The sequence below is a fragment of the Lacerta agilis genome, chromosome 8 (genome assembly GCF_009819535.1).
Source record: "Lacerta agilis isolate rLacAgi1 chromosome 8, rLacAgi1.pri, whole genome shotgun sequence".
NCBI lineage: Eukaryota > Metazoa > Chordata > Lepidosauria > Squamata > Lacertidae > Lacerta > Lacerta agilis.
In genome coordinates, this window is record NC_046319.1 from 49,138,372 (window position 1) to 49,165,629 (window position 27,258).

At 45.9% G+C, this 27,258-nt stretch overlaps 3 protein-coding genes across 5 annotated transcripts; 2 read left to right on the forward strand and 1 right to left on the reverse strand.

Moving 5' to 3' along the window:
- Nucleotides 1-874: 874 nt before the first annotated feature.
- LOC117051174 (C-factor-like) lies at nt 875-24,039 on the reverse strand. Of its 3 annotated transcripts, none has more exons than XM_033157309.1 (8): nt 23,783-24,039; nt 14,794-14,918; nt 9,989-10,193; nt 5,395-5,446; nt 4,395-4,585; nt 3,100-3,258; nt 1,878-1,988; nt 875-1,066 (listed from the first exon to the last, which is right to left on the reverse strand). In XM_033157309.1, exons 3-8 carry the CDS (start codon nt 10,133-10,135, stop codon nt 953-955), a joined length of 774 nt encoding a protein of 257 aa, XP_033013200.1. In that variant the 5' UTR covers nt 10,136-10,193; nt 14,794-14,918; nt 23,783-24,039; the 3' UTR covers nt 875-952. The 3 variants fall into 3 exon arrangements, with proteins under 3 accessions (XP_033013200.1, XP_033013199.1, XP_033013201.1); XM_033157308.1 differs by lacking the exon at nt 23,783-24,039 and adding an exon at nt 22,304-22,446; XM_033157310.1 differs by lacking the exon at nt 23,783-24,039 and having other exon boundaries at nt 14,794-14,946.
- Nucleotides 10,190-11,368, forward strand: LOC117051943 (cysteine-rich venom protein helothermine-like). The gene is given in 3 exon segments (XM_033158671.1): nt 10,190-10,204; nt 10,629-11,040; nt 11,043-11,368. Coding segments are annotated over 3 exon segments (609 nt in total). The 3' UTR covers nt 11,225-11,368.
- On the forward strand, nt 16,916-26,458 carry LOC117051173 (C-factor-like). Its single transcript, XM_033157307.1, has 6 exons — nt 16,916-17,288; nt 21,663-21,723; nt 22,444-22,631; nt 22,850-23,008; nt 24,317-24,427; nt 26,089-26,458. Exons 1-6 carry the CDS (start codon nt 17,064-17,066, stop codon nt 26,200-26,202), a joined length of 858 nt encoding a protein of 285 aa, XP_033013198.1. The 5' UTR covers nt 16,916-17,063; the 3' UTR covers nt 26,203-26,458.
- The last annotated feature ends 800 nt before the right edge of the window (nt 26,459-27,258 follow it).

Here is a 27,258-nt window from a genome sequence, read left to right on the forward strand (position 1 = left end):
GTCCTCCTTTCAAATCCTACCACCCTTCCTGAAACAGTCCATACAAGTAAGGACAAATTCCAATTCCTTCATATCTTCAATAGTATTTACTCATGGCACAGAGCAGAAGCGAGGGCATGGCATGCGCCTTCTGGGGTAGTTTGTCCACCTTTTGTCCCCCCCCCTCCCCACTCAGCTGTCACCTGTGGCTCCTAGAAGCTGTCAGCATGCAACAGTGGCCACACCCCAGGAAACGGCTTCAACTGGCTGGCTAAACCAGGTGAGAGTAGCTGATGGATGGTAGCCGATTACAACCCAGGGAGGTAGACTTGTATTTCCTTTTCCTTTCCTTTTTTTTACAATCAGGCAGTATATAAATTGGGGGGGGGAATAAAATAAATAAATTTCAGAAAACTAGAAGGGATGTTGTGAGTGCAGTGGCAGCAACTGTGAGAGGTCTCTGATTTGCACCAGGCTCAGGACTATCAGAAACCAGCCCATTATGATAAGGAGAAAACCAGGCTGGCAATAATACTATTAGTAATAGCATGTATGCATAGAGGTGGTATATTGAAAAGCAAACCTGCTTGTAATGGCTAGTAAGTCTCATCTTTATTAAAGAGAAAATAAACTGTTGCAACAGGGTCCCCACTCACCACACGCAGGAGGGAGGAGAACCCCAAACAAGAGGAAGTGTTGAAAGAGCAACAAAAGGAATCTAGGGCTTGGGGGTTTGGCTTAACAGCGTATAGACTTAATTCATTCCCTTACCCTCCACCAAACTGAAAACAGACACAGCTTGCAAACTTGATCTATCAGTTGGCATCAACAGGCATTTCTAGATACAACATAAACAAGCAAGCGAGAAAGACATGGAAGCGGGCAACTCAGGAAGTTCACGTAGCTTTATCTGTGTTTTATTGCCAACACATGGAGTGGATGGATGGAGGCCCATGATTTGTGACTCATTTTCTCACCAAGGAAGAACATTCCCTTTCCAGTCAAGGAAAGACCCTGCGTCTTCCTCAGTGACACCAGAAAGCACTTTCAAGATCCCACTGGAACTCTCACTCACTGTAGTTGGCATCTATGAAATTGAGAGGGAACAGTTAGAAACGCCAAGGGAATTACTAGGGAATCTGCCTTTCCCATGGTTGACAGGGCTGACTACCTGCTCTGTTCTATCAGTCTCTCACCCTCATGAGCACAGGGACAGACCTTGTCATAAACTGCCACACAATGGAATGCATGAACGTGTGCAAGCGAGAAGGCTGTGGCATTTCCTCTCCAATCCCAGAGCTGCTCACCAGCGCCACCTGCTGCTGTGCTTGCTTCCAACTTTTGTGTTATATTATTTTATTGAAATATTTTTTTTGTTTTAGATATGTACGAATGAGCCCTGCTTGTTTGCCCCTCCTATTTACCTCTTTCTCACTTCCTTAAGAAATTACCTATATGTTAGTGTATCATACAAATGTTTCCCAATGCATAGGTTGAATTAACCAAGTTTATACCCTCTCCATCTGCACAAGGGTTGGGGTTCATTGATTGAGCTGGAGTTCCTCCCCAGGAGCCTGGCCTTTTGCAATCTAAAAGAGGGCAATCTTCCAATTCAAGGTATTATTATTATTTATTGAATTTATACACCACCCTATATGCGGTTTACAGAAGTGCAACCAGACTAAGGTGTAGTTGGAGCTAAAAGTGAGTGTTACACCTGCCCAAGAAAGACCTCAGCAATGGATCTGAGGCTGCTCCTTATGCAGCAAATGTGGAGCCCCCAGGAAGACTCCCTGATACTCCCTGGCCTTCCATTGCAGAGACTTCCTCTAAGGGGGAAATCACTAAAATACCTGACCATCCAAGGCATTTTAACGGGGGGATCTGGCGTCACTTACCAGACATGTCCCCATGGAAGTTTTCACCCAGCCAGGGTGCATGGAGATGCAAAGGATCCCCAACGGACCATACTCCAAGGACTGGCACCTGGTCAGCATGTTCACAGCAACCTGGGGGCAAGAGGTGCTATGAGAAGAGGGCACATCAGGTGTGGGATGTTCCAAGAAGAGGTCCCTCAAAGACTCAGGAGCACCAGGGTCCAGTTGCCCTGATAATTACCAAAAAGGTGGTGTCCAAGGTCTGGCTGCCCCCCTCCCAAGCATTAAGGTTAGGGGTCAGCAACCTTTTTCAGCCATGAGCTGGTCCACCATCCCTCAGACCATGTGGTGGCCTGGACTATATTTTTTTTGGGGGGGGGGGATGAACGAATTCCTATGCCCCACAAATAACCCAGAGATGCATTTTAAATAAAAGCACACATTCTACTCATGCAAAAACACATTGATTCCCAGACTGTCCGCGGGCCGGATTGAGAAGGCGATTGGGCCGCATCCCCTGGTTTAGGGTTAGTGAGGATCCACAAACAGGGCACCTGTACTGCCTGGAGAAGTTCACAGCATATCCAGCTTAAAAGCAGCACTCAGGTAGCAGCAGCAGGAGGAGGGGCTGGCCACTCTCTGGCAGCCGGACCACAGAAGGCTAGGTGGTTAAATGCAGAACCTCTGAGTGTGGCCAAGAAGTGGTGAGTTCACCATTCAAAATTATTATTTCATTTATTTAAACAAGACCATCATTATCAATGACATTGCATTTATTTGGGTGATGTAATGGTGGCACAATTGATAACGGCTGTATATGATTTTATGATATCACCATTACCATTACATCACCCAAATAAATAATGAAAAGTAGACAATACGGTCATATCTATACAAACATAAATTTTATGCTGTTTCTTGGCATTATAATTCCCATTGCCACTAAAAATTCAGGCCTTCAGAAGCTACCACTGTTGTCATGAGGGTGAAGTCGCATGAAAACCCTGGTACAGAACAGGTTTAAAAGTGGACCTCATCAACGTCACATTTCCTAACACATTCACTAGGCTCTGACATTTACCCTACATAAGAACTTGAAATTTCATAACTTGGCTAATTCACAAACTGCTTGGAATCTGGTGCTTCCTTAGACTAACTGGTTTGGGATGCTGTTTTGGACCAGCTGCATCTTCCACATCTTAATCATACTTCAAACATTAGGAGCACACAGCCTTAGAAGTACCTTGCTGCAGCGGTAGGAGATGACTTGAGAGAGGATCCATCCACTCATTTTCTCCAGAGAGCCAAAATCACTGGATATGTTGATGATGGCTGCCTTGCTGCAGCTCAGCCCTTCTTGGGGGTTTCTTTGGGCAGCAACCTTCAGCAAGGGAAAGAAGGCCTGGGAGAAACCAGCACAACTGGGACTCATTAGATGGAAGGAAGATCCTGGGCTATGGACAGCCACTCAGAGAAGCCATTTCTAGTGGCAGGAAGGTAGCGAAGGAAGGACTGGAAAGGGGGAAGTGTGGAAATGAATGGGCTAAACTGCAGGAGGAGAAGGGGCAGAACAGCAGCCTTGACATCTCTGAGTTTGGGCTCGTCTTTCTCCTTGCATGCTTTTATCTTCCTGTTCAGGGTCACTGTCAGACAACCCATCACATTGTCATAATTATTGTATCATTCACACAGACAGGAACACAGGAAGCTGCCTTCTATTGAGTCAGACCATTGATTCATCTAACTCAGTACTGTCTACACACTGACTGGCAGCAGCTCTCCAGGGTTTCAGATAGGAGTCTCTCTTTAGCCTTCCCTGGAGATGCCAAATGATTGAACCTGGGAATTCTGCATGCAAGGCAGATACCCCATCACTGAGCTGCAGCCCTTAATGTTAATAAATAATAATAATAATAATAATACCATTAATATATTGTATACTTTTAATTTTAACATTATTATTTGCACACACATATATATACGCATATATATTTTCCTTTTAAAAAAACTCATTTAGAAAGTAACTCTCTTTGGAACAAGCCCCCTATCTGATGTTTAAAAGTGGACCTCATCAATGTCAACAAACTTCCCTTGTCAGATCCCAGGAAGAATCTTACAAGGTTTGAGGGCGGAGGGTTGTAATAAAGTACCCTTCTCTGATGACCCATTGCAACCTCACGTTCATTCAGTCCTTGCCTGGTTGCTTTATCCCCATAGTCCAGAAAAGACTCAACCTAAATTAAATCCACCTCAGCACCACTGCCCTGTTGCCACCAAAGTCCAAGTGTCTTCCTTGTGACCAGGATCATCTGACCTGAGCAGACACTTGGGGCCATGCTTGCCTTGAGCAGGCTTGGTCTAAGATGAAGAAGTCTCACATATCCATCCCCAGGACTTTTGTGGCTCTTGGGAGAGGTAACAGCTTCACAGGACTGTTTCCTTCCTGCACCTGTTCTCACTCTCATCATGTACCTTCCAGAAGGTTCCAGAGAAATGAAGTGTTTGCCCCCCCCCCAAAAAAACCTGGCACATCCTCACCTGACTGACTTGCAAGGTTCCCACAGTGTTTGTGTTGTACAGGTCGGACATGTTCTTGGCTGTTTCATTACCCAAGCAGGTAAACTTGATCAAAATGGCAGCATTGTTTATTAGCAATGTCAGGCCATTTTCTTTGACGTGCTCCTCGACTCTCTGCACAGCAGCCTCAATGCTCTTCAGATCTCGGATATCTGCTTGAAGAAAAGGGATAGCGATGAGCAAGCCCTGTTGATTGATTTAGCTAACTAGCCCTGTCTTAGCAGTAGTTCCTGTCCAAGTCTTAGAAGGTACCAGAGACCAAACTTGGGACCTTCTGCAGGCAAAGTAGATGCTCTCGTGTTGAGCTATGTGTGGTGTAGTGGTTAAGAGCGGTAGACTCGTTATCTGGGGAACCGGGTTCGCGTCTCCGCTCCTCCACATGCAGCTGCTGGGTGACCTTGGGCAAGACACACTTCTCTGAAGTCTCTCAGCCCCACTCACCTGACAGAGTGTTTGTTGTGGGGGAGGAAGGGAAAGGAGAATGTTAGCCGCTTTGAGACTCCTTAGGGTAGTGATAAAGCGGGATATCAAATCCAAACTCTTCTTCTTCTTCTATGGCTCCTCACTTGAGCACACTGCACTATGCTTTGCCTGCTTGATGAAGCCATCAGATGACCATTTCACCACAAATTCACCACAGGATCAGACTGGCTGGACTAATGGTCGGAGCTGGTAGAAGGAAGTTTCCTAAGTTCCTGTGCTTAAGCTTTCAGCCAATTTCTGGGAGGCTTGCACTCATGCATCAGCCACAAGAGCAGTAGAGCATTCTGGCAAGTTTTTATTTTTGGCTTGTGTTCCACAGTGCCAGTGCTGCCCGGGAACACCTCTATTTGGGGGCGGGGGGGCATGAAACTATACGTGATGCCAACAAGAAGATGAAGACAGTAAGTGAGAATTTGCAGGGGAAATGTGTAAAATTTTGCATCCATCAGCAGTGTTAGCAGGATGAAAACACACATACCTAACTGCAGCACCACCAGGTTTGGATGATCCAGAGCCAGCTTTTTCAACTCCTACAAAAAAAGGCAAAAGGGCAAAAAGCATTTCTGAAACCCCTGTATTTTACACCAAAATGATGAGACCCAGTGGAGGATATTAGTGCAGAAGTGGCCACATCCCAAGCAGCTGAAGTTCCCCTTGCTATGTCATCTACTCCTCCATAATCTGCCAACCTAATGTGACCTCCTGATATTTTGGACTACAGGACTTCCGCTCATGCACAACGGGAAATGGCTGACTAGACTAGTAACATCTCTCCCGACCCTCACGGGGAAATCAGAGGCTGCTATGGGAGTAAGCAGAGCCTCCCAACCTTCCCAGGAGTGTGGGAAGGATTGCCTCGCCTGCAGTTGCCCCTTAAACCTGCTCCGACCCTGGGGGAAGGAGCGGGGCGTAGTCAGGGCGGATAGCACCCGCGGGGGGAGGAACTCCTGGACGCCACCCCAATCGTGCATGAGTCCCAACGCTTCAAAATATTAATTAGTGAGAATTCTTGGGCATGCTTCAAACAAAGGAGGAAAAGTATCTTGCTAAAGAACCCAGCCACTGAACAGCTAAGAAGAAATGTAGTAATGTATGGAAGTGAGAGCTGGACCATAAAGAAGGCTGATCGCCGAAGAATTGATGCTTTTGAATTATGGTGCTGGAGGAGACTCTTGAGAGTCCCATGGACTGCAAGAAGATCAAACCTATCCATTCTCAAAGAAATCAGCCCTGAGTGCTCACTAGAAGGACAGATCCTGAAGTTGAGGCTCCAGTACTTTGGCCACCTCATGAGAAGAGAAGACTCCCTAGAAAAGACCCTGATGTTGGGAAAGATGGAGGGCACAAGGAGAAGGGGACGACAGAGGATGAGATGGTTGGACAGTGTTCTCGAAGCTACTAACATGAGTTTGGCCAAACTGCGGGAGGCAGTGAAGGATAGGCGTGCCTGGCGTGCTCTGGTCCATGGGGTCACGAAGAGTCGGACACGACTGAACGACTGAACAACAAGAAGAAAAAGAAAAGGAAGAAGATTTTACCATCATATCGGTATGTGGGAGCGGGACGGAAAGGGGGGGCCCTCAGACCCTGTGATTGTACTTTGCTTTATTATATAATAAATAACGAGCAAATCCCCCGTAGAAGAACCACTTTCACCATGCATAACAAGCGAGATTTGAAAGACTGATAGTTTGATTTTGGCTGAGAAGATTTGATACCATAATTATAAACTGTGTGGAAATGAAAAAAGGATTTATTTATTTTTTTTTTATTTTTTATTTTTTTTTCTTTTTTCTTTTTTTTTTCCACCCGTTTTATTTCTCTTTTTTTTTTAAATAAGAGTTTATTGGTTTTACAACAAACAACATACAAATATAACACCCACATTAACCCACCCCCAACTAGAAATAAACAAATACACAAATACCAATAATTCTTCTTCTTATGCTGTAAAAAAAAAAATTCTTGGTCGAATCTTGGTACAGACTTCCCCTGCCTTTTCACCTTCGGTTCCAATCCCAAATATTACTTTAATAACATCTTATACCATCTTGATCTTAAAAAATCCAAATATCTAAAAATTAAAATCAAAAGCTTCTTTTTAACAAATCTTGTTTCATAATAAACAATATTTTCCCATTCTTAACTTAACATAGATCAGATCATGTTATAACTTCATATTAATTCCACACAAGATTCTGGTTCTTATCCCCTTATTTTCAATATAAATCATAACAAATATCTTCATTCACTATAACTGCTGTTAGTAACAAAAATTTAGAGTACCTCTTTTCTTTCTCTAAAAACTTAAAGTCTTGACACACCGGTTTCAGGTTACCATAATACATTCTTTTCCTTTATACCTTAATATCGTTCACCCTATCCCCCTTCTGTCCATTTTCTTTGGTCGTCTTGCTCCAGAGCTGCTCCTCAAAGTATCCTTTTTCTTTACATAACCACAGATCCAGACTAAGTCCAAAATAGTCCTTGCATAGAACATCAGGGTGCGCACCTTTCCCCCCAGCCTCTCCGGTTCATCATCACATTCTTCTTTTATTTGTAGATATAAACATAAAGTTCTCACCTTCACTCCCAAGCTCTCACCTCGGGAGTTAGTTATAACAATTTTCTCCGTCCTGGGTCTGCCACCCCCAAGGGACGATCCATTACTCCGGAGTAGCCATACCTTTTTATCCTGTTGTTCAATCAGCCCCTTCAGTTCTGTGCCAAGGCTCTCCTCCAATGCGGCCATTTCCTGTACAGTCTCCTCTGTGGGATATAACTTTTTTGACATATGACAGTTCAATATTTCCAATTTTCGGTTGAGCAGTTCCAGTCTCAATAAAATAATCCTTTCTTCATGGGTCATTTCACAGTTCGTAACCAAGTCAAAAACAGAGCCGAGCATGGCAGAAGCGGGCGTAGGTGTCAAATTGCAGTTTCGGTTCTCAGACTTCTCCATCTTGGCAGTAACTTTCCATTCAGTCAAAGTCTTTCACGGCCATTTTCCCTGAATCCAGGGCGCAAGAACCAAAAATTTTAAAAAGAGATACTGTCCACCAGTTTAGTCCCCAAAGGGGGAATCCATAAGTCTCACTTATCAAATTTTAAATACTTTGTTGCCATCGCTGTAACAGCAGTCTCTTAAGCTGGTTATTTTCTATCTCCCGAAGGGAAAGAGGCAGGCTCCCTTTCCAAATGTCCCCCAGGTCGTCAACAAGGCACAAAAACAGATCCAATCCAATACTCACGACACCGGGATTCTTAAACTCCAACTTTGACAGGTAGAACGTTAACGCACATCGCGGGGGCAACCGCCGCTTCGCGTCCCGGTTGGGGCTTGTCCCCTGAAGCCCGGCTCCGTTTTCCCTTCACCCCCACTCCCCCTTTACAGGGGGAGCGAGGGAAGGGTTCGGAGCCATAGTGGGCATAGCCGGGGAGCCCAGGGTGCGGGACGCTCTTCCCGCACCCCATCGGAGCCCCGCTTAGCGGTAGCGGGGCTCCAACCCCCGGGACGGACTGGGTCGCCTCGCAGCCGAGGCAACCCACGACCGCTCCGCCATTGTGTCGCCGCCGGAAGTCGAAATGAAAAAAGGATTTAATAGCGTTGTCCCTATGTGATAAAGAGCTACATCGTTAATACTTGGAAGAGGATAAAAAGCGCTTTAATATGTTGACTTTGGCAAAGAGAGAACCCCTTTGACATTGATTGATCTTTATTAGAGGAATTTGGACGATTTCCTAGAAATGACGCAGTTTAATTAGAGCCATGCCATTTTGGAAGGAAGGGAAACCTGAGCCGCGCAACATTATACCACAGGGAGAGGCAAGCCTCAAATAATCTACAATATATTAACATTTAATATAATTGGCAAACCCTCCCGAAAAGGTACAAGTGAAAAGCAGACGGATGAGCAACAGCTGTGAAAAAGACGTTTGGATGTTATCGGGATTGGCAGCTTTCCGTGATTAGGCTTTCGGAATCAGTGCGGCAAGGGGCAAGGCGATCTTATTATGGTGGACTATGAACTTAAATCCACACAGAGACATTGTTTGCTTTGATTTATCTTGTTTGTGGGAATACATCAGAGGCTGTTAAAACATCGGAAGGGAGTGAAAGCAATGGAAAATAGTTGGTTCTACACCTCTTACATTTGAAGCATGGGAAGTCAAAAAATCAAATAATAATTTGGCAGAATTGGATTTTTTAAAAAAATGATAATTGTATAAATAATTTGGAATGTTTCAATGTGATTTTGATTGGCTGTTGTATTGAAAATTTTAATTTAAATGATTTGGCCAAAAAAAAAAAAAAAGATATTTTGGACTACAGTTCCCAGATGACAACTGCAGTCCAAAACAGCTGGAATACCCTGGGCAGGGGTTGCCTCATTCTGTATCTCTGTGGAGCAATTGCTTCTCCTTTCCCACTCACCCCACCCCAAACCAAAGCTCCTGTCCCGTCCCGTCCCCCGTCCCCCGTACCCCCTGGGCTCTTTACCCCTTCATCCAGGTTCTGTGGATTGAACTGGTGCCACTCTCCTCTCTGCTTCTTCCCATTTCCCCATCATTCAGAGAGAGAGCGTGGGAGAGCCAGAATGTGGTCCTAGAGCCATTTTATGCTGTCACCACAGCCAGAGAAATGTTAAGTTCTGTGGGACAAACCCACCTTCACATAGATGAAGTTAGGCATGTTCTGAATTGTCCACTGCCTGTAATTCTTTCCCCCTCATAAAGAAGAGATGATCCACAGAATCAAGCTGACATAATATTATCTCATGTGTGAGGGGAGGAACCTGCAGATCACACTGAAAGCGAACTGGGCATGATGAGCCCCTGGTGTGTTTGAGTTTCATCCCCTTCAACGTTGGGCTTTCAAAACTCAAAAACCAGTATATCATCAAAATCAAACGTTCAAACTGTAGGTTCGTGAAGTTGCAAATGGAATTGCACAGAATTGGAACTATGTGACAGCCCCCCTCAAACTGCGTGAGGCTTCTAGTGGCTCCTTTCTTCTCCTTGTTATCACTTCCCCATCTGTCTGCTTGTGCAATGGATAGGACCAACCTTACCTTCCCACTAGGTCCTTCAGGATCCAGACTGGTGGCAAACACCCACTCTGGCGGGTTCGGCTTCTCCAGGAATTGCCTGACAAGCCCCAGGCCAATCCCCCGATCGGATCCTGTCACTAGAACACTCTGGACATAAAGTTTCTCCATGGCTGTTGCTTTGCAGGCTTCAGAATTCTTCTTATATAGCACCCGTGTTCTAGGATGACTCAAAAGATTGTACAACATCTTAACATTTTAACACAGCAGTGTGTACATTTGAACTGCCTTACAAGAAAATTTCAAGGAAGCATCTTCCTCAGTGACTCATGAAAGATGCTTTCCAATTAAATATAACTGATAGGCATTGTGAAGAAACTTTGAAGTTAACTTGAGCAAGGCCCAGCCCAGTTTGTGGGAAGTTCAATGTTTATGTGACCTGAGCTTTGTAAGACAGATGAGTGAGGAACAAGACAGATAAGAAAAGGGGCGTGTCAAGGAAATGGGGCAGTGTCTACTAGAATAGAATAGAATAGAATAGAATAGAATAGAATAGAATAGAATAAATCTTTATTGTCATTGTCCCCTTGTGGGAACAACGAAATTCCTTGGTTGCTATATCAACTCAAATAAGGCACTCCACATTTAAAAAAATACTGATAAGCTACGCAGAGAAGTCCAACCATCTGCTAGCAACATGGTGAAGATGGAATGGAACGATGATATACAAGAGATGGCACTACAGTGGGCAAGCCAATGCACGTTAAAACACAGTGAGGAATCTGATAGAACACTAAATGGCACATCCTGTGGTGAAAATCTCTTCATGTCAAGTTCCCTTGTGGGATGGAATGAAGGCATTCAGACTTGGTATAATGAAGAAGTTAACTTTCTGTATGCTTCTGGAGCAAAGACGACAGGAGCCGTGATTGGCCATTTCACTCAGGTGGTTTGGTATAATTCTTATCAAATCGGATGTGCTATTGCCTTCTGTCCAGACCAAGAATACCAGTACTACCGGTACTATGTTTGCCAGTACTGTCCTGGAGGGAACATTAGAGGCAAGATTGCCACCCCCAGAAAGCAGGAAAGCCCTGTGGGGACTGCCCAAAGGATTGTGACAATGGATTGTGTACCAATCCATGCAAGGATAACAATGATTGGGGCAACTGTGCGAGCTTAAAGGATCAAGTGGGGTGTGATCATCCTGTAATGAAAGGCTGCAAGGCTGCTTGCAAATGTCTCACAGAAATAATATAAGGCTCCTGAATTTCTCACTTATACCAACCATCTCTTTGTATTAAAATAATAATATGCTTTGCTAAATTAGACTATTGTTCACTTTTGATTATCACTGATCCATAGACTACTACAGGACAAAACCATTTTATAAGTAAATTGTTTCTAATACTTGTTTTTCTTTTACATGTAATTGTAATTGTTTCTAGTTATAACGAAAATGAATTTAACATTAGAATGTTCCTCTCTGTTTGATCTGCAGTCAAACTAATAAAGCTTTTGCGTCTGAGAAAAAAAACACCTGATAAACACAATACAATACAATACCATACAATACAATACAGGACAATATGACAAATAAAATAAGATGACTTCAGAGTCCAGAGTTTCCATTTAAGGCCAAAATTGCTCTAGGAAAGAAACTGTTCTTGAGACAGCTCATTCTTGCCTTCATTGTTCTGTATTTCTGTCCTGATGACAGAAGCTCAAAGAACCGGTGACCTGGGTGTGATGGGTCTTGATATATCTAATGCCTTTCTGTGGCACCTGATGGTATAGATGGTACTAAAATGTTATGTTATGTTAGGAATGTAATCACCAATAAGAGCATATGAACTGCACAAGCTCATACTTCTGTGAAATGTAACCAATCAATTTAAAGTTCTTTGTCTCAGAGTGCTCAGAAAGGGTATTTTGGTACTGTGCCATTTGCATCTCATGACCCCCACCATACCTTGGGAAGAACAGGGGATCCTGCTGCAGCAGTGAAATAAGTATCAACCTCCTGGGTGGTTTTGCTTTATGGAAGTGGTCTCTGTCTATTCGCATTAGTCCCACCTGGAGACGGACAAGGCGGCGTGGAGTTTTTCCACACCAGCAGGTTCCTTCAGAATTCAAGCACAGTTTTCTCAGAACACAGTAAGAACTAAGTCAAGGCTGACTACCCAGCTCACTTCAAGTTTCTAGGCCACAACTCAAGACCAAACTCTGCAAGTATTCTTAGCTCAGAATTGGGCTGCTTTAGGGACTAAATAATGGAATCCTTTCAAGTCCTTTCCTGACCCTTGGGCTGAGTGGATGTCATCTAATTACCCTGCTAGCCTGCTTAGATGGTTGGTGAGCAATCCAGGTGTTGGCATTGTTTAATTCTGCTCACTGCACACCTTCCATTGTGAAAGGTAAAACATCAAGCCAAGCATAAAGCCCCAAAGTGCTTTTTTTGGTGCCATTATTAAGCATCCCTGAAGTTACATCACTGACTGCCACCCACTTTTATTCACCTTTACTTGGAAATAAACCTCAATGAGCTCAAAGGGAGTTGCCCCAAGTCACTCTGACAGGCAGGACTGGCGCCTTAGTTGGCACTCATTTATTACTCCGCGTTAGACCCCAAGCTGCTATAAAGCTTTTAAAAAGGCTATTATTGTTGCTAGTGAAAAGGACTAAAAGCTTAGAGTTGTGTGTGTGTGTTGTAGGCAATCTAGGAATCCAGCCCCCAGCCTGATGTAAGAAGTCCTCATTGGGTATTTGTCCTCTTCTCTGTGACTGTTCCATCCACCCTTTAGAGGACTTTCAGATTCCCCCCTCTACCTTCTCTTCTCCAGAGTTAGCATCCTAACTTCCTTCCGCCTCTCCTCATGAGACGTGTCTGCAATCTCGTTTGGGGAAAGGGTGACTATTGGAATACAAAACATTCCAAGGGCACAACAAATTCTTCCAGCTGGTGAGTGACTGGCACATGCCCATTATCTAGAATTGATTGGACATCAGATGAGTGAGCTTGCAAATGCAGCAGCATCACTATCCTGGCTAAAGGATACCATTTCTGGTTACCACTCTGGCAAGGCAGATAGGATCTCAGCTGCCATACTAGATGGAGCTGGTAGACAGCTGCCCTGTGGCTCCTAGAAGTGGCCACATCCTTGGAATGACTTCTACTGGCTGGTTAAACCAAGTTAGCGTAGCTGATGGGTCTTAAACTAGGGTTACCAGACATCCCTGGTTCCCAGGGACAGTCCCCGGATTTGCAAAACTGTCCCCGGACAAATTCTGTCCCCAGAATGTCCCCAGATTTGCAAATCTGTTCCTGGGAAATGTGGCAGCGGCAGCCTCAGCAGCCCGGAGCCAGCCTGGTAGCGCAGTTGGCTCTGGCTGGCTTCAGGAGCTGCTCACTGCCATCATGCCTGCCATTTTTCCTCTCCAGAAGTCCCCATATTATGTGTCTTGTGCGCAACACATCATATGGAGACTTCCGGAGAGGAAAAATGGTGGGCGTCGCAGCAGTGAGCAGCTCCTGAAGCCAGCCAGAGCCAACTGCGCTACCAGGCTGGCTCCGGGCTGCTGACTGCTGCTGCAGCCACCACTGCCAAAAGGGAACTGGGGACAACCGGTGGTACAGATCTCCTGCCTCCTGCCCCTTTTGTTTTGACTGATGGGGGGGGGGCTTGGGAGTCCTGGCCAACCGGCCGTTGCCCAGTTGCGCATTTATGTTTCACAGGGTGCGAAAGAAGGGCTTTGCACCTTTATACAATGTGCATGTGTGCTTGGGCCCAGGGTCTTTTGCTTCACTATCCCCACTACTGACTCCCTGTTGCTACTCAGTTAAAAAAAAAAAAAGTGTCCCTGGATTCATTGAAAAAAATCTGGTAACCATATCTTAAACTCTCTGTGAGTTAGGGACTTCCTCTGTGTGGAAAGAAAGGCGGACTGAACAGATGAGACTAATAGTGGGTCCACCTACACAATAAACCCTACACAATCTGGAGTAGAGTCCCTAAGATGGCACTTTGTACACCACCTCCTGGAAACTCCTGCAGCCAAGCCAATGCCAAACATATTGCTCTGCTTTCCTTTGGACCACATCAGTGAAACCAAGGACCTCCAAACACACTACCCAGGCTTGCTCCCCAGGGAGGTCGCTTTGGTGCTGCTAACACAGAGATTTGACTCCACCCTGGAGGTGCACTCCATTGACTCTCAAGACAGACAAATGCCAACAATCAACAACACCAACATTAGATACAGGAGTACCTTACTGGTGCAGGAATTCTCCAGATTAACCAAGAGGCACCAGACTATGGAACAAATGAGGCTCAGACTGCTGAGCCTTTGGTCATTTTGATTTGATTTGAAGCTGGGGGTTATTATTGGAAATTGATGTGGCGATTTTAGAAAGCCTGGGAAGGAAGAGTGAGAAAAGACAAAAGAGGAAATACCGGGAAGGTGAGTAAAACAAAACACACACACACACACACACACACACACACACACACACACACAAAGAACCAATGAGCCCAGTTTAAGGGAGTCCCACTCTACTTGGAAATCCCGAGGGGAAAAAAGTCCTAAGTAGTTACTGCAACAAGAGGGAAATCTGGCAAGAGAAAATCTGCCAGTGGCAGGTGATAAATTCAAAACACAGACAGACAGTGACATCAAAGGAGCAGCGCTGTCTAGTGGTAGGAGGGAAAATGACTTCATATGTGGTTGGGACTTCCAATGTCTTCCCTTTATGGTTGTATAGGCTGCATATCATTAGCTGCCTTAGCTTCTTTGCAATGGTATTTTTTTAATTACATAAAATTGCTTACCTGTGTTATCTTACTAACCTAGGGCCAGACGCCTTTGATGTATTAGAACAGATTGCCCAGGAACAGAGATACAGGTGGGGTGCCCCTAGGTAGGAGGAAGATTGCCCAATGCAGGAGACAAACCCCTGGAGGAACATGGCACAAAAAAACAGAACTGTCAGCAGCCATGCTGTGTCTCTGGAGCTACAAAATTGATTCCATTTAAGTACAGCGGTTGCAGACCTCAGAAAACACTGAGGTGGCCGTGGCAGTGGGAGGTAGAGTGCAGAGAACAATTCCTGCCACTCTCCAGAGAAGGAAAAGACATGTGGTGATGACAGGTGATTCCATTCGGAGGGGGACAGAGGGAGCAGTGGAACTCCAACTCTGCCAGGAATGTAGGATCCAATCAATTCCTCCATTGACTCACTGACAATTTCATTTCCCAGAAGGTGGAATAAACAACAAGGGGGTCATCTCTCTTGGACCTGGTCCTCATCAGAAGGGAGAAACTGATTAACGAGGTGAAAGTACAGTGGTACCTCGGGTTAAGTACGCTTCAGATTAAGAACGGACCTCCAGAACGAATTAAGTACTTAACCCGAGGCACCACTGTACAGGGAACCTTGGGAGGCAGTGATCATGTCCCCTTGGCTTCATTATACACAGGCAAAGGAAAGCTGGTAAAATGTGGGCTGGGTGAGGTAACTGTTAGATGGATTTGTAGCTGGTTGACTGACTGACCCCAAAGAGTACTCATTAATGGTTCTTCATCATCATTCTGGGGGGAAAGTGACAAGTGGGGTTCTGTCCTGGGACAGTTGTTGTTCAGTGTCTTTATAAATGACATGAATGAAGGAACTGAGGGAATGCTTAATAATAAATAAAAATTTATTTATACCCTGCCCATCTGGCTGGGTTTCCCCAGCCACTCTGGGTGGCTTCCAACAAAGGATTAAAAATACATTAAAACATCAGATATTAAAAACTTCCCTAAACAGGGCTGCCTTCATATGTCTTCTAAACGTCAGATAGTTATTTATTTCTTTGACATCTGATAAGAGGGCATTCCACAGGGCAGGCGCCACTACTGAGAAGGCCCTCTGCCTGCTTATAAAATTGCAGGTGATACCAAACTGGAAGGCGTAGCCAATGCCTCAGAAGACAGAAACAGGAGTTAAGATTACCTTAACAGATTGGAAAACTGGGCCTAAACTAACAGAATGAATTTCAGTAGGGACAAATGTTAGATTCTACACTTAGGCAGGAATAACCAGCTGCACAAATATAAGATGGGGAACACCTGCCTTACCAATAGTGCACGTGAAAAGGATCTAGGGATCTTAGTAGATCACAAGTTTAACACAAGTCAACTGTGTGATGCAGCAGCAAAAAAAAGAAAAGGGGAAAAAAGCTAATGCTATTCTAGGCTGCATCAACAGATCATACTACACCTGGAGTACTGTGTCCTGTTCTGGGCACCACAGTTTAAGATTAAGATGGAACATGTGCAGAGGAGGGCAATAATGAGGATTAAGGGTTGATAAACCAAGCCTTATGAGGAACAGTTTAGGGAGCTGGGTATGTTTAATCTGGAAAAGAGCAGACTGAGAGGACATATGATAGCCACCCTCAGATCTGAAGGGCTGTCACATGGAAGATGCACAGCTGTCAACTTTCCCTTTTTTGCGGGAAATTCCCTTATTCCAGCGCTGTTTCCCACTGCAAAAAAAGGGAAGGTTGACAGCTATGGGAAGATGGAGGAAGCTATGGGAAGAAAGGAGATTCTAACTGAACATCAGGAAGAACTTTCTGACAGAGCTGTTTGACAGTGGAACAGACTCGCTCGTGAGGTCATGGGCTCTCCTTCCTTGGATGTTTTTAAGCAGGGATTGAATGGCCATCTGTCATAGATACTATAGCTGAGATTCCGACATTGTAGGGGTTTGGACTAGATGACCCTTAGGATCCCTTCCAGTTCTATGATTCTATGAGTTGCAACAAGACTTCTCCAAACTGATCAAGTCATTGTCAACATCATCATCAAACATCCACTGCTAATGCTTTTCAGGGAAGATGGTGTGATCAGACCTATTTTTCAAATGCCTCAACATCATTCAGGTCAACATCATTCATCTTGACACATCTGGGTGATGCATCATTTTAAATAGTTTCTTGTTGCTGAAATTAAAGCTGCTCGTGTGTGATTATTCTGGTGCCGAGACAACTTAATTTACATTTTGCAAACTTGCATAACAATGGATATCAGCTAAAGATGGGCAGTGTCTCTTATGGCCCAGATATCTCCACACCACCCAGGTTCTTCCAGTCAGAGGAGAGAGAGACACACAGACGCACGGACAGACAACATGGAAGATTTCAGAATTCATAGCATGTTGTTGACAGGAAGCGACCGGGGGATTGGCCTGGGCTTGGTGGAGCAATTTCTCCAGCTGCCATATCCACCTCAGCTCATCTTTGCCACCTGCCGGCATCCAGATGGACCCGAAGGACAGGTGAGCACCTGAGGAATGGGATTAAACAGTTGGACATTGGCCAATCCGCAGGCTAAAATATCCATCCATTATACCCCTTGAGTATCTGGGTAAGAATACAGAGAAGCCTAGGTGGGAGCCAACCTCACTCCAATTGACACCAGCTGAAACAGGGAGGGCCAATAGCCGGGAGATTTCAGAAGGCTCCTTCAATAGATGGTTGGTTTACACAGGGGAGGAAATTAATGAAATCAGGGTTCAAGCAGGCAGAGGGTGTTCCATTATCTGGAATGGCTATTGAAAGAGCTAATGAGAAATGGGTTGTTATTTCATCCTTAAGTTATCCAACCAGTTACAATGAGTGTCTCTAAGATACTGCTGTTACAGAGTAACAAGGGAAACTGCCTGACACTGAAAGACCCATTGATCCATCTAGCTCAGTGTTGTCTACACTGGAAGTAATGGCTCTCCTGAGTTTCAGGCTTGAGAGTCTCTTCCAGCAATTCCAGGAGATGACATTGGGAACTGAACCTGGGACTTTCTGCATGCAAACCAGTGGCTCTAACCACTGAACTCTTGTCATTTTTGAACGGAATGGTTTTGAAATCTTCCAAAGGGTGGGTGTTGCATGTGCATTCTTGAAGATATACCAAATAGCAAATTTTCCTGCATTGCATTCATTTTTTACAAGATTACACTGCAACAATAGGGATTCTGTTAATTGATATATACAACACTAGCTGGCCCGGCCACACCTTGCTGTGGCTCCCCCCCCCCCATTCTCGCCTGGTTTCCCACAGCTTATCCCCACGAACTTCTGTGTGCCCCATTTCAGTCTTCCCTCCCCCCCCCCCGTTTTTGCCTAGTTTCCCACACATTATCCCGATGAACTTAAGCCTGCCTCTCAGTCTTTCTCTCCTGTTTTCACCTGGTTTCCCACAGCTTATCCTGATGAACTTCTGCGTGCCTCCTCTCAGTCCCCCCCCCCCGTTTTCGTCTTCCTCCCCCACACTCTTCGTGGTCACTCCAAAACTGTGTTGATCTCCTACCTCCCTTCTCTCCAGTCCCGCCCCCCCCCCCGTTTTCGCCTGGCTCTCCACAGGTTGTTCTGTTGAACTCCTGTGCTGTGATTTCTTCCGTCACCTCTGCACTCTCATGTCTGTTGCTCACTTTTTTAAAATGGGAATTGGCCGAGCCTGAGGCAATGAGTTGTTATGGTGGTGGTAGCTAAAGGTTGATTCAGCCCCTCCCCTACCAACAGCCTATTGGCTGAAGCGACCTCAAGTTCTGCTCCCCCTCCCACCCTCTTCTGAAGTCTGTTGTTGTAAAGCGTGTGTTCCTTTGACGTCCACTGGAGGGCGCTTTTTGCACAAATTCACGGAGTTACCTGGGAAAGGTGTGATATTTTTGCAATCTAGGTACCCATATTGCCAAGGAATGTTGTGTCCAAATTTGAAGGCAACTGGTCAAGCAGTTACGGAGCAAGGCCTTCGCATCCGTGCACCCATCTTGAAATCTATCTATCTATCTATCTATCTATCTATCTATCTATCTATCTATCTGCATTTGGTTCAAAAGCAGTTTGTGTTGGCTGAGCTAAGTACTGAAGTGTTTGGGGTTGTTTTGGTTAAAAGTTAGAAGTTAAAGTGGAGCCAGTGATGGGTGCACTTCTAAAGCAGCAAAGCCACCATCCCTTTCCATTCCAAAACTCTGCAAATTTGTAGTAGAAAGTGGCTGGTCAGGGAGCAGACTAAACAGCTGCCACCTGTGACCCCACGCAGAACCTTCCCTGCGACTGAGTGAGCTCCTGTTGCTGGGTCCCTGCTCCTGCCAACCTAGCAGTTTGAAAGCATGCCAAAAAGTGCAAGTAGATAAATACCGGTAGTTACTCCTCCGGCGGGAAGGTAAACAGCATTTCTGTGCACTGCTCTAGTTTCAGTGTTCCATTGCACCAGAAGCGGCTTAGTCATGCAGGCCACATGACCCGGAAAACTGTCTGAGGCAGGGGCGTAGCTAGGGGGCGGGGGGTGCGGTCCGCCCCGGGCAGCGCCCAACTGGGGGTGACACTTTGGGCGGTGGCTCCGCCCCCGGCCTTTTTTCTTTTCCTTTTTTAGGCTATTTTCGGCACTGCCGGGGTGGAGCCGCAGGGGCGGCCAGGAAGGCGGTGTGTCACCCCCCCCTCGCTGGCCGCCACCCTGGCAGCGCCGAAAATAGCCCCCCCCCTTCCAGCGGCTTTTTTCGCTGCGGCATGGAGGCAAGGGGCGGGCCGCACAAAGGGGTGCCGGGCAGCGGCTTCAGGAGTCTCTGCAGCCCGCAGAGACTCCCGAAGCCGCCGCCCGGCATCCCCAGGGGCGGGTGTTGTGCTGTGCGCGTTTGTGCGTCATGACACACACACATGCCGCGATGCCCCACCCCCAGGGGTGCCTTTTGGCTTTCCCGCTAGAAACGCCCCTGGTCTGAGGACGAACGCCGGTTCCCTCAGCCTGTAAAGCGAGATGAGCGCTGCAACCCCAGAGTCATCTGCGACTGGACATAGCTGTCAGGGGTCCCTTTACCTTTACCTTTACCTTTACCTGGGGTTATTGTTTGGTTTTTTGTACTTGTTTTTATTTTGTGCTTTTATATTGTATATTTATTTTGTGCTTTCATTTTTAATTTTTCAAAGTTGTGAATCACCCTGAGATCTTCAGGTGAGAGGCAGTATACAAATGTAAATAAATAAATAAATAAATAAATAAAAAAGGGTTCTGGTCCGCCTTAATGGAGGCAGCTCCCACAACAGTGGGAGATTGTTGGCAAAGGAAAAACAATGATGATTGAGGGTAATTATCCTTGCAAATTCCCCCCAGGGACAAGGGGGAACAGACTTTACTCGCAGTTTGTCTCAGTACCTGGCTCTCACTCTGGCATGGATTGCAGGAGACAGAGAGGCGCTGAGTGCAAAACTTCGCCTGCTGAAAACCCACCAACACAGCCATTAAGAAGCAGAGGTTCCCCTGTTAATTAAGAGTTTAATTGGACTAAAATACAGGCGCCTGCTAGAAAAAGATTAGATCACAAACTGTGGAATATAAACAATGGCAAGGACTTTAAGGTTTGAATTTGAGATAAAATTTCATTCGGTGGAAAAGACGGCAGGGGTAGGGGAGCCTTTTTAAAAATTTATTTAAAGTTTTCTTCTCTACATTTATGATTTGGCAAACCTCCTCTGAATGTCTAGTTCAAATTATATTTGTACATGCGAGTACGGAAGAAACTGGATTATAAATATGGAATAGAATATTAAACGGAACTGTGTGTGTAAAAAAGAAAAAGAAAAAGGGGGGGAAGCTCTATTGTGCATAACTTAGAGCTGACTCTTCTCCATCCTTTATTATTAATGGAGTGAACTGAATAATGCTAAGAGGACTTGGAATTTAATTTAATAGGAAGTATAATTGCTCATTTATCTTCAGTTGGACAGAAGGATGAAAGGAGTGTGTGAACTGCCAAAGAACTGATTAAGTTCTTTATTGGGATTGGGTCATCTGCTGTTCAACAGACTATTCTTCATCCCAGGCTGAGAAAAAGAGAATGGTGACAACAGATTATTTACTGGAACAGAGTGTTCTTTTGCAGCTGTTGCTAAAGTTAAAAACAACAAAGCATAGGATGGAGCAATGGAGAAATTTCTGGAACAAAAATGGGGTATCAGCTTCACCCAAGGCATGATAGATAACAGCAACAACCGTGGGAAAGAAAGGCATAACATCTTACAAGGATAGGAAGAACCACCACAGACAGAATAATTGCCACACACAGGAAGAACAAGGATATAGTTTGAGTTCCTCACTTGTAGTTTTATAAATCATTTAAAGTGTCAACATGAATAGAAGTTATTAATACTGCGATTGTTGTATAAGGGATTATTATTATGGCTGGAATGTAATGCAAATTATTAAGATTTTGGAACGCAGAAATAAAGCAAATAATCAAGCCATCAATTCTAGCACGTGGGGGCTGCCTTATCTAAATTATATAATTCAGTATTTGAACTATTGGTATTAATAACTGTATTATAAATTGATATTGTTATAATGAGGCTATTATTGGATTGTAATTGAAAACTAATAAAATTATTATCAAAGAAAATAATAATAATAATAATAATAATAATAATAATAATAATAATAATAATATGGAAACTGGGCAGGGGGTAGGAGAAAATGTGACTTTGAAACTGGGCCTGATATAACAGGTGCCTGCCCCACTCCCTACAGAAATGGAATGTGACGGATTCCATTTATCTCCTCCCCAAGACTTAGCCCAGTTGCTTTTGAATTTTGGAGAAAGTGCTTGCTAGGGACTAGCATGTAAAACGTGCCTGTTTTCTCAAACTGATTTATCTTTCTCCAGGTATTAAAGGAAATGGCTCGCAGGTATTCAAATGTCTCAACTCTTGTTCTACTTCAACTGGGTATGTACCCACCATGAGCTATGGTAATCTTACACTGCCCTTCCCACTGGCAACCCATTTCTTGTTGCTCCTCGTCTTTCCAAACTCCTCCACCTCTTCCAAAGAACGCAGGTAGCAGATAACAATTCCCATCTTTAATCTACACAACGCTCTGAGGTAGGCTAGGGAAAGGTTAAAAAAGGTAAAGGACCCCTGGACGGTTAAGTCCAGTCAAAGGCGACAATGGGGTGAGGCGTTCATCTCGCCGGCATTTGTCCACAGACAGCTTTCCGGGTCATGCAGCCAGCATGTCTAAAATCACTTCTGGCGCAACAGAACACTGTGACGGAAGCCAGAGCGAGCGGAAACGCTGTTTACCTTCCTGCTGCAGCGGTCCCCATTTATCTACTTGCACGGGTGTGCTTTCAAACTGCTAGGTTGGCAGGAGCTGGGACAGAGCAACAGGAGCTCACCTGGTCGCAGGAATTCAAACCGTCGACCTTCCAATCAGCAAGCCCAAGAGGTTCAGTGGTTTAGACCACAGCGCTACCCACTAGGATAATAGACAGTGCCCAAAGAAAGATTTGAATTCAGTTCTTACCTTTATATCTTTGCCATTCTCCTTAACCCTACCCTGGTTCTCTACAACTGCAGAATTACCAGCAATAGTTTGCTTTTTGCCACGGGAAGCGGCAGAGTGGCAGCAGCTGGCAAACTTGTTAAATTCCTCTGTTGATTTAGATGTCACAGATCCTCACAGCATCAAGGAAGCTGCCAAGAAAGTGGAAGAGCGTGTGGCAGGTTGTGGTCTCAACCTGCTCATAAATAATGCTGCTATCGCTTGTGAAACAACTCTGAGCTCTGAGAACGCCCAGAACATGTTGTCCGTGTACGCCACCAACACGACTGGGCCCATGCTGGTGTGTCAGGTGAGGAATGAGTTAGCTAAAACCCTTGCAAGTCCACTTATCCTACCCATAAGCCAGTTCTCCAGCTCTGGGCCTCTTCCCACTAACCTTCAGCTAATTTGAAAAGAATGGAGGAAAGAATTGAGGCTTCTTAGCAGTAGAGAGAATGAGAGGGGTGGGGGTCTGTAGGGTAAAGCACAACAATGGATGACGGGTGCTGCTTCTCTCTCCCTTTACAGGCCTTCTTGCCTTTGCTCAAAACGGCGGCTCGGAAAAGTAGGCAGAGCGGGATGAGCTGCAGCAAAGCCGCCGTGGTCAACATGTCCAGCAGCTACGGCTCCATCTCACTCGTTGACGGGTGGGAGTGGAGGCAAGACATCAGCTACCGCTGCAGCAAGGTGGGAAAGGAGGGGGAGAGGCTGGACTCCTGCCAAGGAGCCCAGGAGTACCACTTCTGAAGGATGTGGGGAGGAGAGGGGGGGAGAGGGAGGGGTGGTCTTTAGGTCAAGTGAAAGATGACTGGGGCATAGGGTGAATCTGAGGCACACTGTACTATCTATGAGGACAAATAGCTTTGTTTATTTGATGTATTTATAGGTGCCTAAGGTCGATTACAATTTCAAAACGCTAAAGCAAATAAATGATATAAAATGCAGAGAATGGCAGAGTCCTCTCACACCAACTGGGACTCGCATAGCTGTCAACCCTCCCTGCTGTTTCCCAAAGCTACAGTAAGGGAATTTCCCCGCAAAAAAGGGAAAGGTTGACAGCTATGACTGGAAGTTGATGAGAAGGGTGCTCCCTGGCCTGGGATCCATCAGTTCTACCTTTGCTCAGGGCACACAGAGTTTTCTTTAGCAGCCCCATGGGTGGTGAAGAGCTTGATAAATTTTATTAGGTAGATGAGGGACTATAATTAACTATATCTTATCCCCCTGCAGACCACCGGGGGGGGGGGTTTAACAGACAAAAGGATCAGCTTACCACTTGTGCTTAAAAGTGCAGGGCTGAACAGAGTTTAAATCCCATCTTATGCAGTTTAATTGAAAGCATCAGGCTGAGCTTCCCCCTTTGTTACTGGATGGCAAAGATAGAGAAGATTTTTAGTTGTTGCAGTTAGTTCGCCCACTACCCGTGTTTCCTTAATTCCCCATTTTCTCTCTCATACTCACTTCCGCATGTGCTGTTCCTGGCAATCCCGAGATCTCTTGACTGGTTGTTTAAGGCCGGCCTCATTGAACTTTGATTCCTCTGGTTAGCCCTGCTGAAATGCCAGTGATCTCAGGGTCTGGAAATAACTGGTGGCTCCTCCTGGCAAATGGCCTGGTGTGCGCTGGATCACCAATCCTTCCTCGCCCCCAGAATCTGGGCAACTGAAACTCCTGCCTGGCTCGCCAAATTGTTATAAGAAAAATTGCTCGTTTTCCCTTATGGGATACCCAAGAGCCCATATAGAGACCTTTTGTAGGGTCTCTATCGGTAGGAGAAAATAACAGAGGCCAACCAGAGAATATTGAGAAGCAAAGCAGCTAGTAAGCCTGATCTTTATTTGCTGTTGCAACAGGGTGCTCACAACCACATGCTGGAGGCAGGAGGGACTGAGAACTCCTATATAAACTTTTGAAATTCCCTGCCCTGGAGCTCAAAACCACCCCTAGAAACATCATACATACATGCCCCAATTGACTGTGCTTCTTCCTCTGCAGGCAGCTCTGAACATGCTGACATGCTGCCAGTCTCTCGGGTATGGCCCCTGGGGGATCCTGTGTGTATCCATCCACCCTGGAGGAGTGAAGACCCACCTTGGAGTAGAGCAGGTAGTCACCAGCCCAAGTGATAATGCAGTGTGGGGGAACATGGCGCTGTGGATTTCAGCCTGACCACCTCCAAAGAAGAATCCTCAGGGCCCACTTCTGAGCAACGATATAGGGTGGATTTTGATGTGCCTGCAGGGGGCTCAGACCCTCCTGAACTTCGCTACTCTAAGGTCACAGAGAGGATGAACAGAAAGGGGAGGGGGGTGAATTCTACAACCCTCAGGGGAAGCCTTGTGTACCCATGGGATGAAAAAGGCACAAGCTTTCACATACAGACCAGTTAAGCTGTTGTGGGAGCTTGGAAAGAGGCACTTAGGGAATATTAAATAAGTGAGAGCATGTGATCATCCTTACTTGCCTGGACTGCACAGTCACTGGCAGGAGGTCACAGATGAGGTCAGCCTCATCCAGCTCAACGGCAGCAGAGGAAACGCAGCCTGCAAGGTTTCCATGCAGCAGTTCCCTCTGAGCACCTTTTGAGTGGACCCCCCCCCCCATGGCAGTGTTTGGGGGCCTACGGGTCAGATTCCAAGATGCAAATGTCTCCATGGGATGAGGCTGAGGTGAGAGTTGGACAAAAATTCAGGTTCATCATTAATGCAATCAAGGAGCTGGATCTTCTGGTTTCCCTGGTGTGTTCCCTCACACCATCTGTATTTGCTGTTGACTGGCTAAGAAATGGTGCCCAACCAGAATGGCATCTGGTTAACACCCATAGGCAGCATAAAGCAGGGGAGGGTGGAGGCATCCCATGGCTCAGGAAGGAGGCAAGTAGAGGGGGGAGGAGATGGTCTGTTTCCTTGTTGAGGGCCACTTTCCCATAGAGTCATCTGTCAGGGGCCAGAGGGTGGTACTGGGTAGAGCCAGAACCAGGAGTGAGTGGGGCATCTTCTTTCCACATGAAACAAGGCCAAAAGGGCTGCCAGTTGCCCTCTTCCTCTGCCCCACCAGGAACACAAGCAGGGAACCACGTGGAGTTGGGCTGTTTTGCGAGAGCTCTGGGGAGCCATTGTGACCAAGGGGAGCAGGGCTGTGCTGCAGCCCCATGGAAACGTATGGCAGGGTATCTCCCAGTCCCACTAGGCAAGTTCATGTATCAGTGGAAGGAGCTGTAAGAGCCAGGGGTGAAACATAGCTTCTTCCTGAGAAGCAGTGGTGCAGCAAGGCCTACTTCAAGCATCTCCCTCCCACCAGTTCCCAAGCAGAGGGAGGCTGAAATTGGGCTCAGTTTATACCGCGAAGCAAAGTTTAGCTTGCATTTTAGGGGGGAGGGGCACACCAAAATTTCCCAAGGCACCTCCTTCCACCTGTCTCAATAATTCCATGCCCTCCACCCAGGCTGGTGTGGTGCCACATCCCAGCCTTCAGCACCCCTCCTCTCAAATCCCATTTGCAGCCTTTCGCCCCCGCATCCTTTGCCTCATCCCTTGCCTGGCAAGGCTGCTCCAGTATGCCCAGGGCGATGGGCTGGCACTGCTGAAAGAAGGCTGCTTTGTCAGTCAAACCAGATTCTTGCAGCAGGCAGGCAGGCAGGCACGTCCACAGGAGGTGCCAGCCTTGCGTCTGCAAATGCCAGGGACCTCTGTGGAGCTGGTGGGTAGAACAGATGGCAGCTTTTGGCCACTTAATAATGCAGCATGATGTCACTTTTTTTGTTCCAGGGTGTCTTGAGTGTGGCCACCAGCACCCGAGGGATCATCCAAGTGCTTTCTCGCCTCTCTGCCCAGGACAATGGAACCTTTTTAGACTGGGAAGGAAAAACTGTCGCTTGGTAAGGAAGAGGAGATACAAAGGCAGAACATGAGGCCCTTCCAGAAGTCCTGAGGGGGGTGCCAGATTCACACAGGAGATGGGAAGAGCCACAGTTTGTGGTCTTCAGCTACTCAGGGTTCAAAGCAATAAAAGGAGCTTGTGGGTTAGACTTTGGTAGTAGTCTGTTGACCTTCTGGGTGCTGTCTCCTTCGCTGGCAAATTGCTAAAGCCAGCTACAAAACTGCCCAACCTCTCACCTATATGAAAGGCCCCCCCCCCCCAAAACTGGTAAAATCATGACCTAGATCAGAGGTGGCTGAAGTTCTTAAGCTTTAAAGCCAGGCAACTATATCTAATTTTGAAAACAATTTTTAAAAGTCCCATTTGTACATGATAGAACACCAAGAAGTGCATAATAATGTTAAATACACACCCTAAATAGGGTCTTGTGGCACCTGAAACTCAGGAAGATTTATTGTGGTGGAAGAAATGTGTTATTCTTCAAAGGCTCCTCTTTTGTCCAGTGACCTCTCAGAGCATCATTCAACAATTTCACCTGAGGCAGAAGAAACTAAGCCTAGAAAACCCCCGTTGTGTGGAAGGAAGGTGGCACCCCTGTCTCTCAATGAGAACAGGGGGGTTCTCTCATCGGTGAGACCCTGTCCTTGGCACTGTATGCCCACAGAAGGCCTGAGGTGGTAAATGCACCTGTGAAGAATACGCCAATCCTTGGTGGCAACTGTAGGGCTCTCTTGAAGAGGCTGCAGGGTCTTCCCAGGGTGCTCTGGGAACTGTAGCTCTGGGAGGGGACTAGGGGTTTCCTTGCAACTGTCAGCACCCTTAACAAACTCCAGTTCCTAGGATTCTTTGGGGGAAGCTAGGATTGTTTGAAGCGGCAGCATAGTGGTTTAAATGTGTAGTGCAGATGGGGCCCAAGTATGGGGGGGGGAGGCTCATTATACCGGACCATTGGAGCCAGGAAGTCACAAACAAGAGCTGAGATTGCAGAATTACATTCTGTGTTTCAATATAAAACTCAGTTCAAAATGAAGGAAAATACATGAAATAAGCCAATTCTA

What these genes read in the sequence shown, in the direction of transcription:
- LOC117051174 (XM_033157309.1), bottom strand. Translation starts at nt 10,135, where the DNA reads ATGGAGAAACTTTATGTCCAGAGTGTTCTAGTGACAGGATCCGATCGG. An exon ending in CCTGGTGGTGCTGCAGTTAG is followed by an intron (nt 4,586 to 5,394) that starts GTATGTGTGTTT and finishes TTCTTCAAGCAG; the next exon opens with ATATCCGAGATCTGAAGAGC. An exon ending in TCTCCTACCGCTGCAGCAAG is followed by an intron (nt 1,989 to 3,099) that starts GTACTTCTAAGG and finishes TCTTGCCCCCAG; the next exon opens with GTTGCTGTGAACATGCTGAC.
- LOC117051173 (XM_033157307.1), top strand. Translation starts at nt 17,064, where the DNA reads ATGGCCCAGATATCTCCACACCACCCAGGTTCTTCCAGTCAGAGGAGA. An exon ending in CAGATGGACCCGAAGGACAG is followed by an intron (nt 17,289 to 21,662) that starts GTGAGCACCTGA and finishes ATCTTTCTCCAG; the next exon opens with GTATTAAAGGAAATGGCTCG. An exon ending in TCTTGTTCTACTTCAACTGG is followed by an intron (nt 21,724 to 22,443) that starts GTATGTACCCAC and finishes CTGTTGATTTAG; the next exon opens with ATGTCACAGATCCTCACAGC.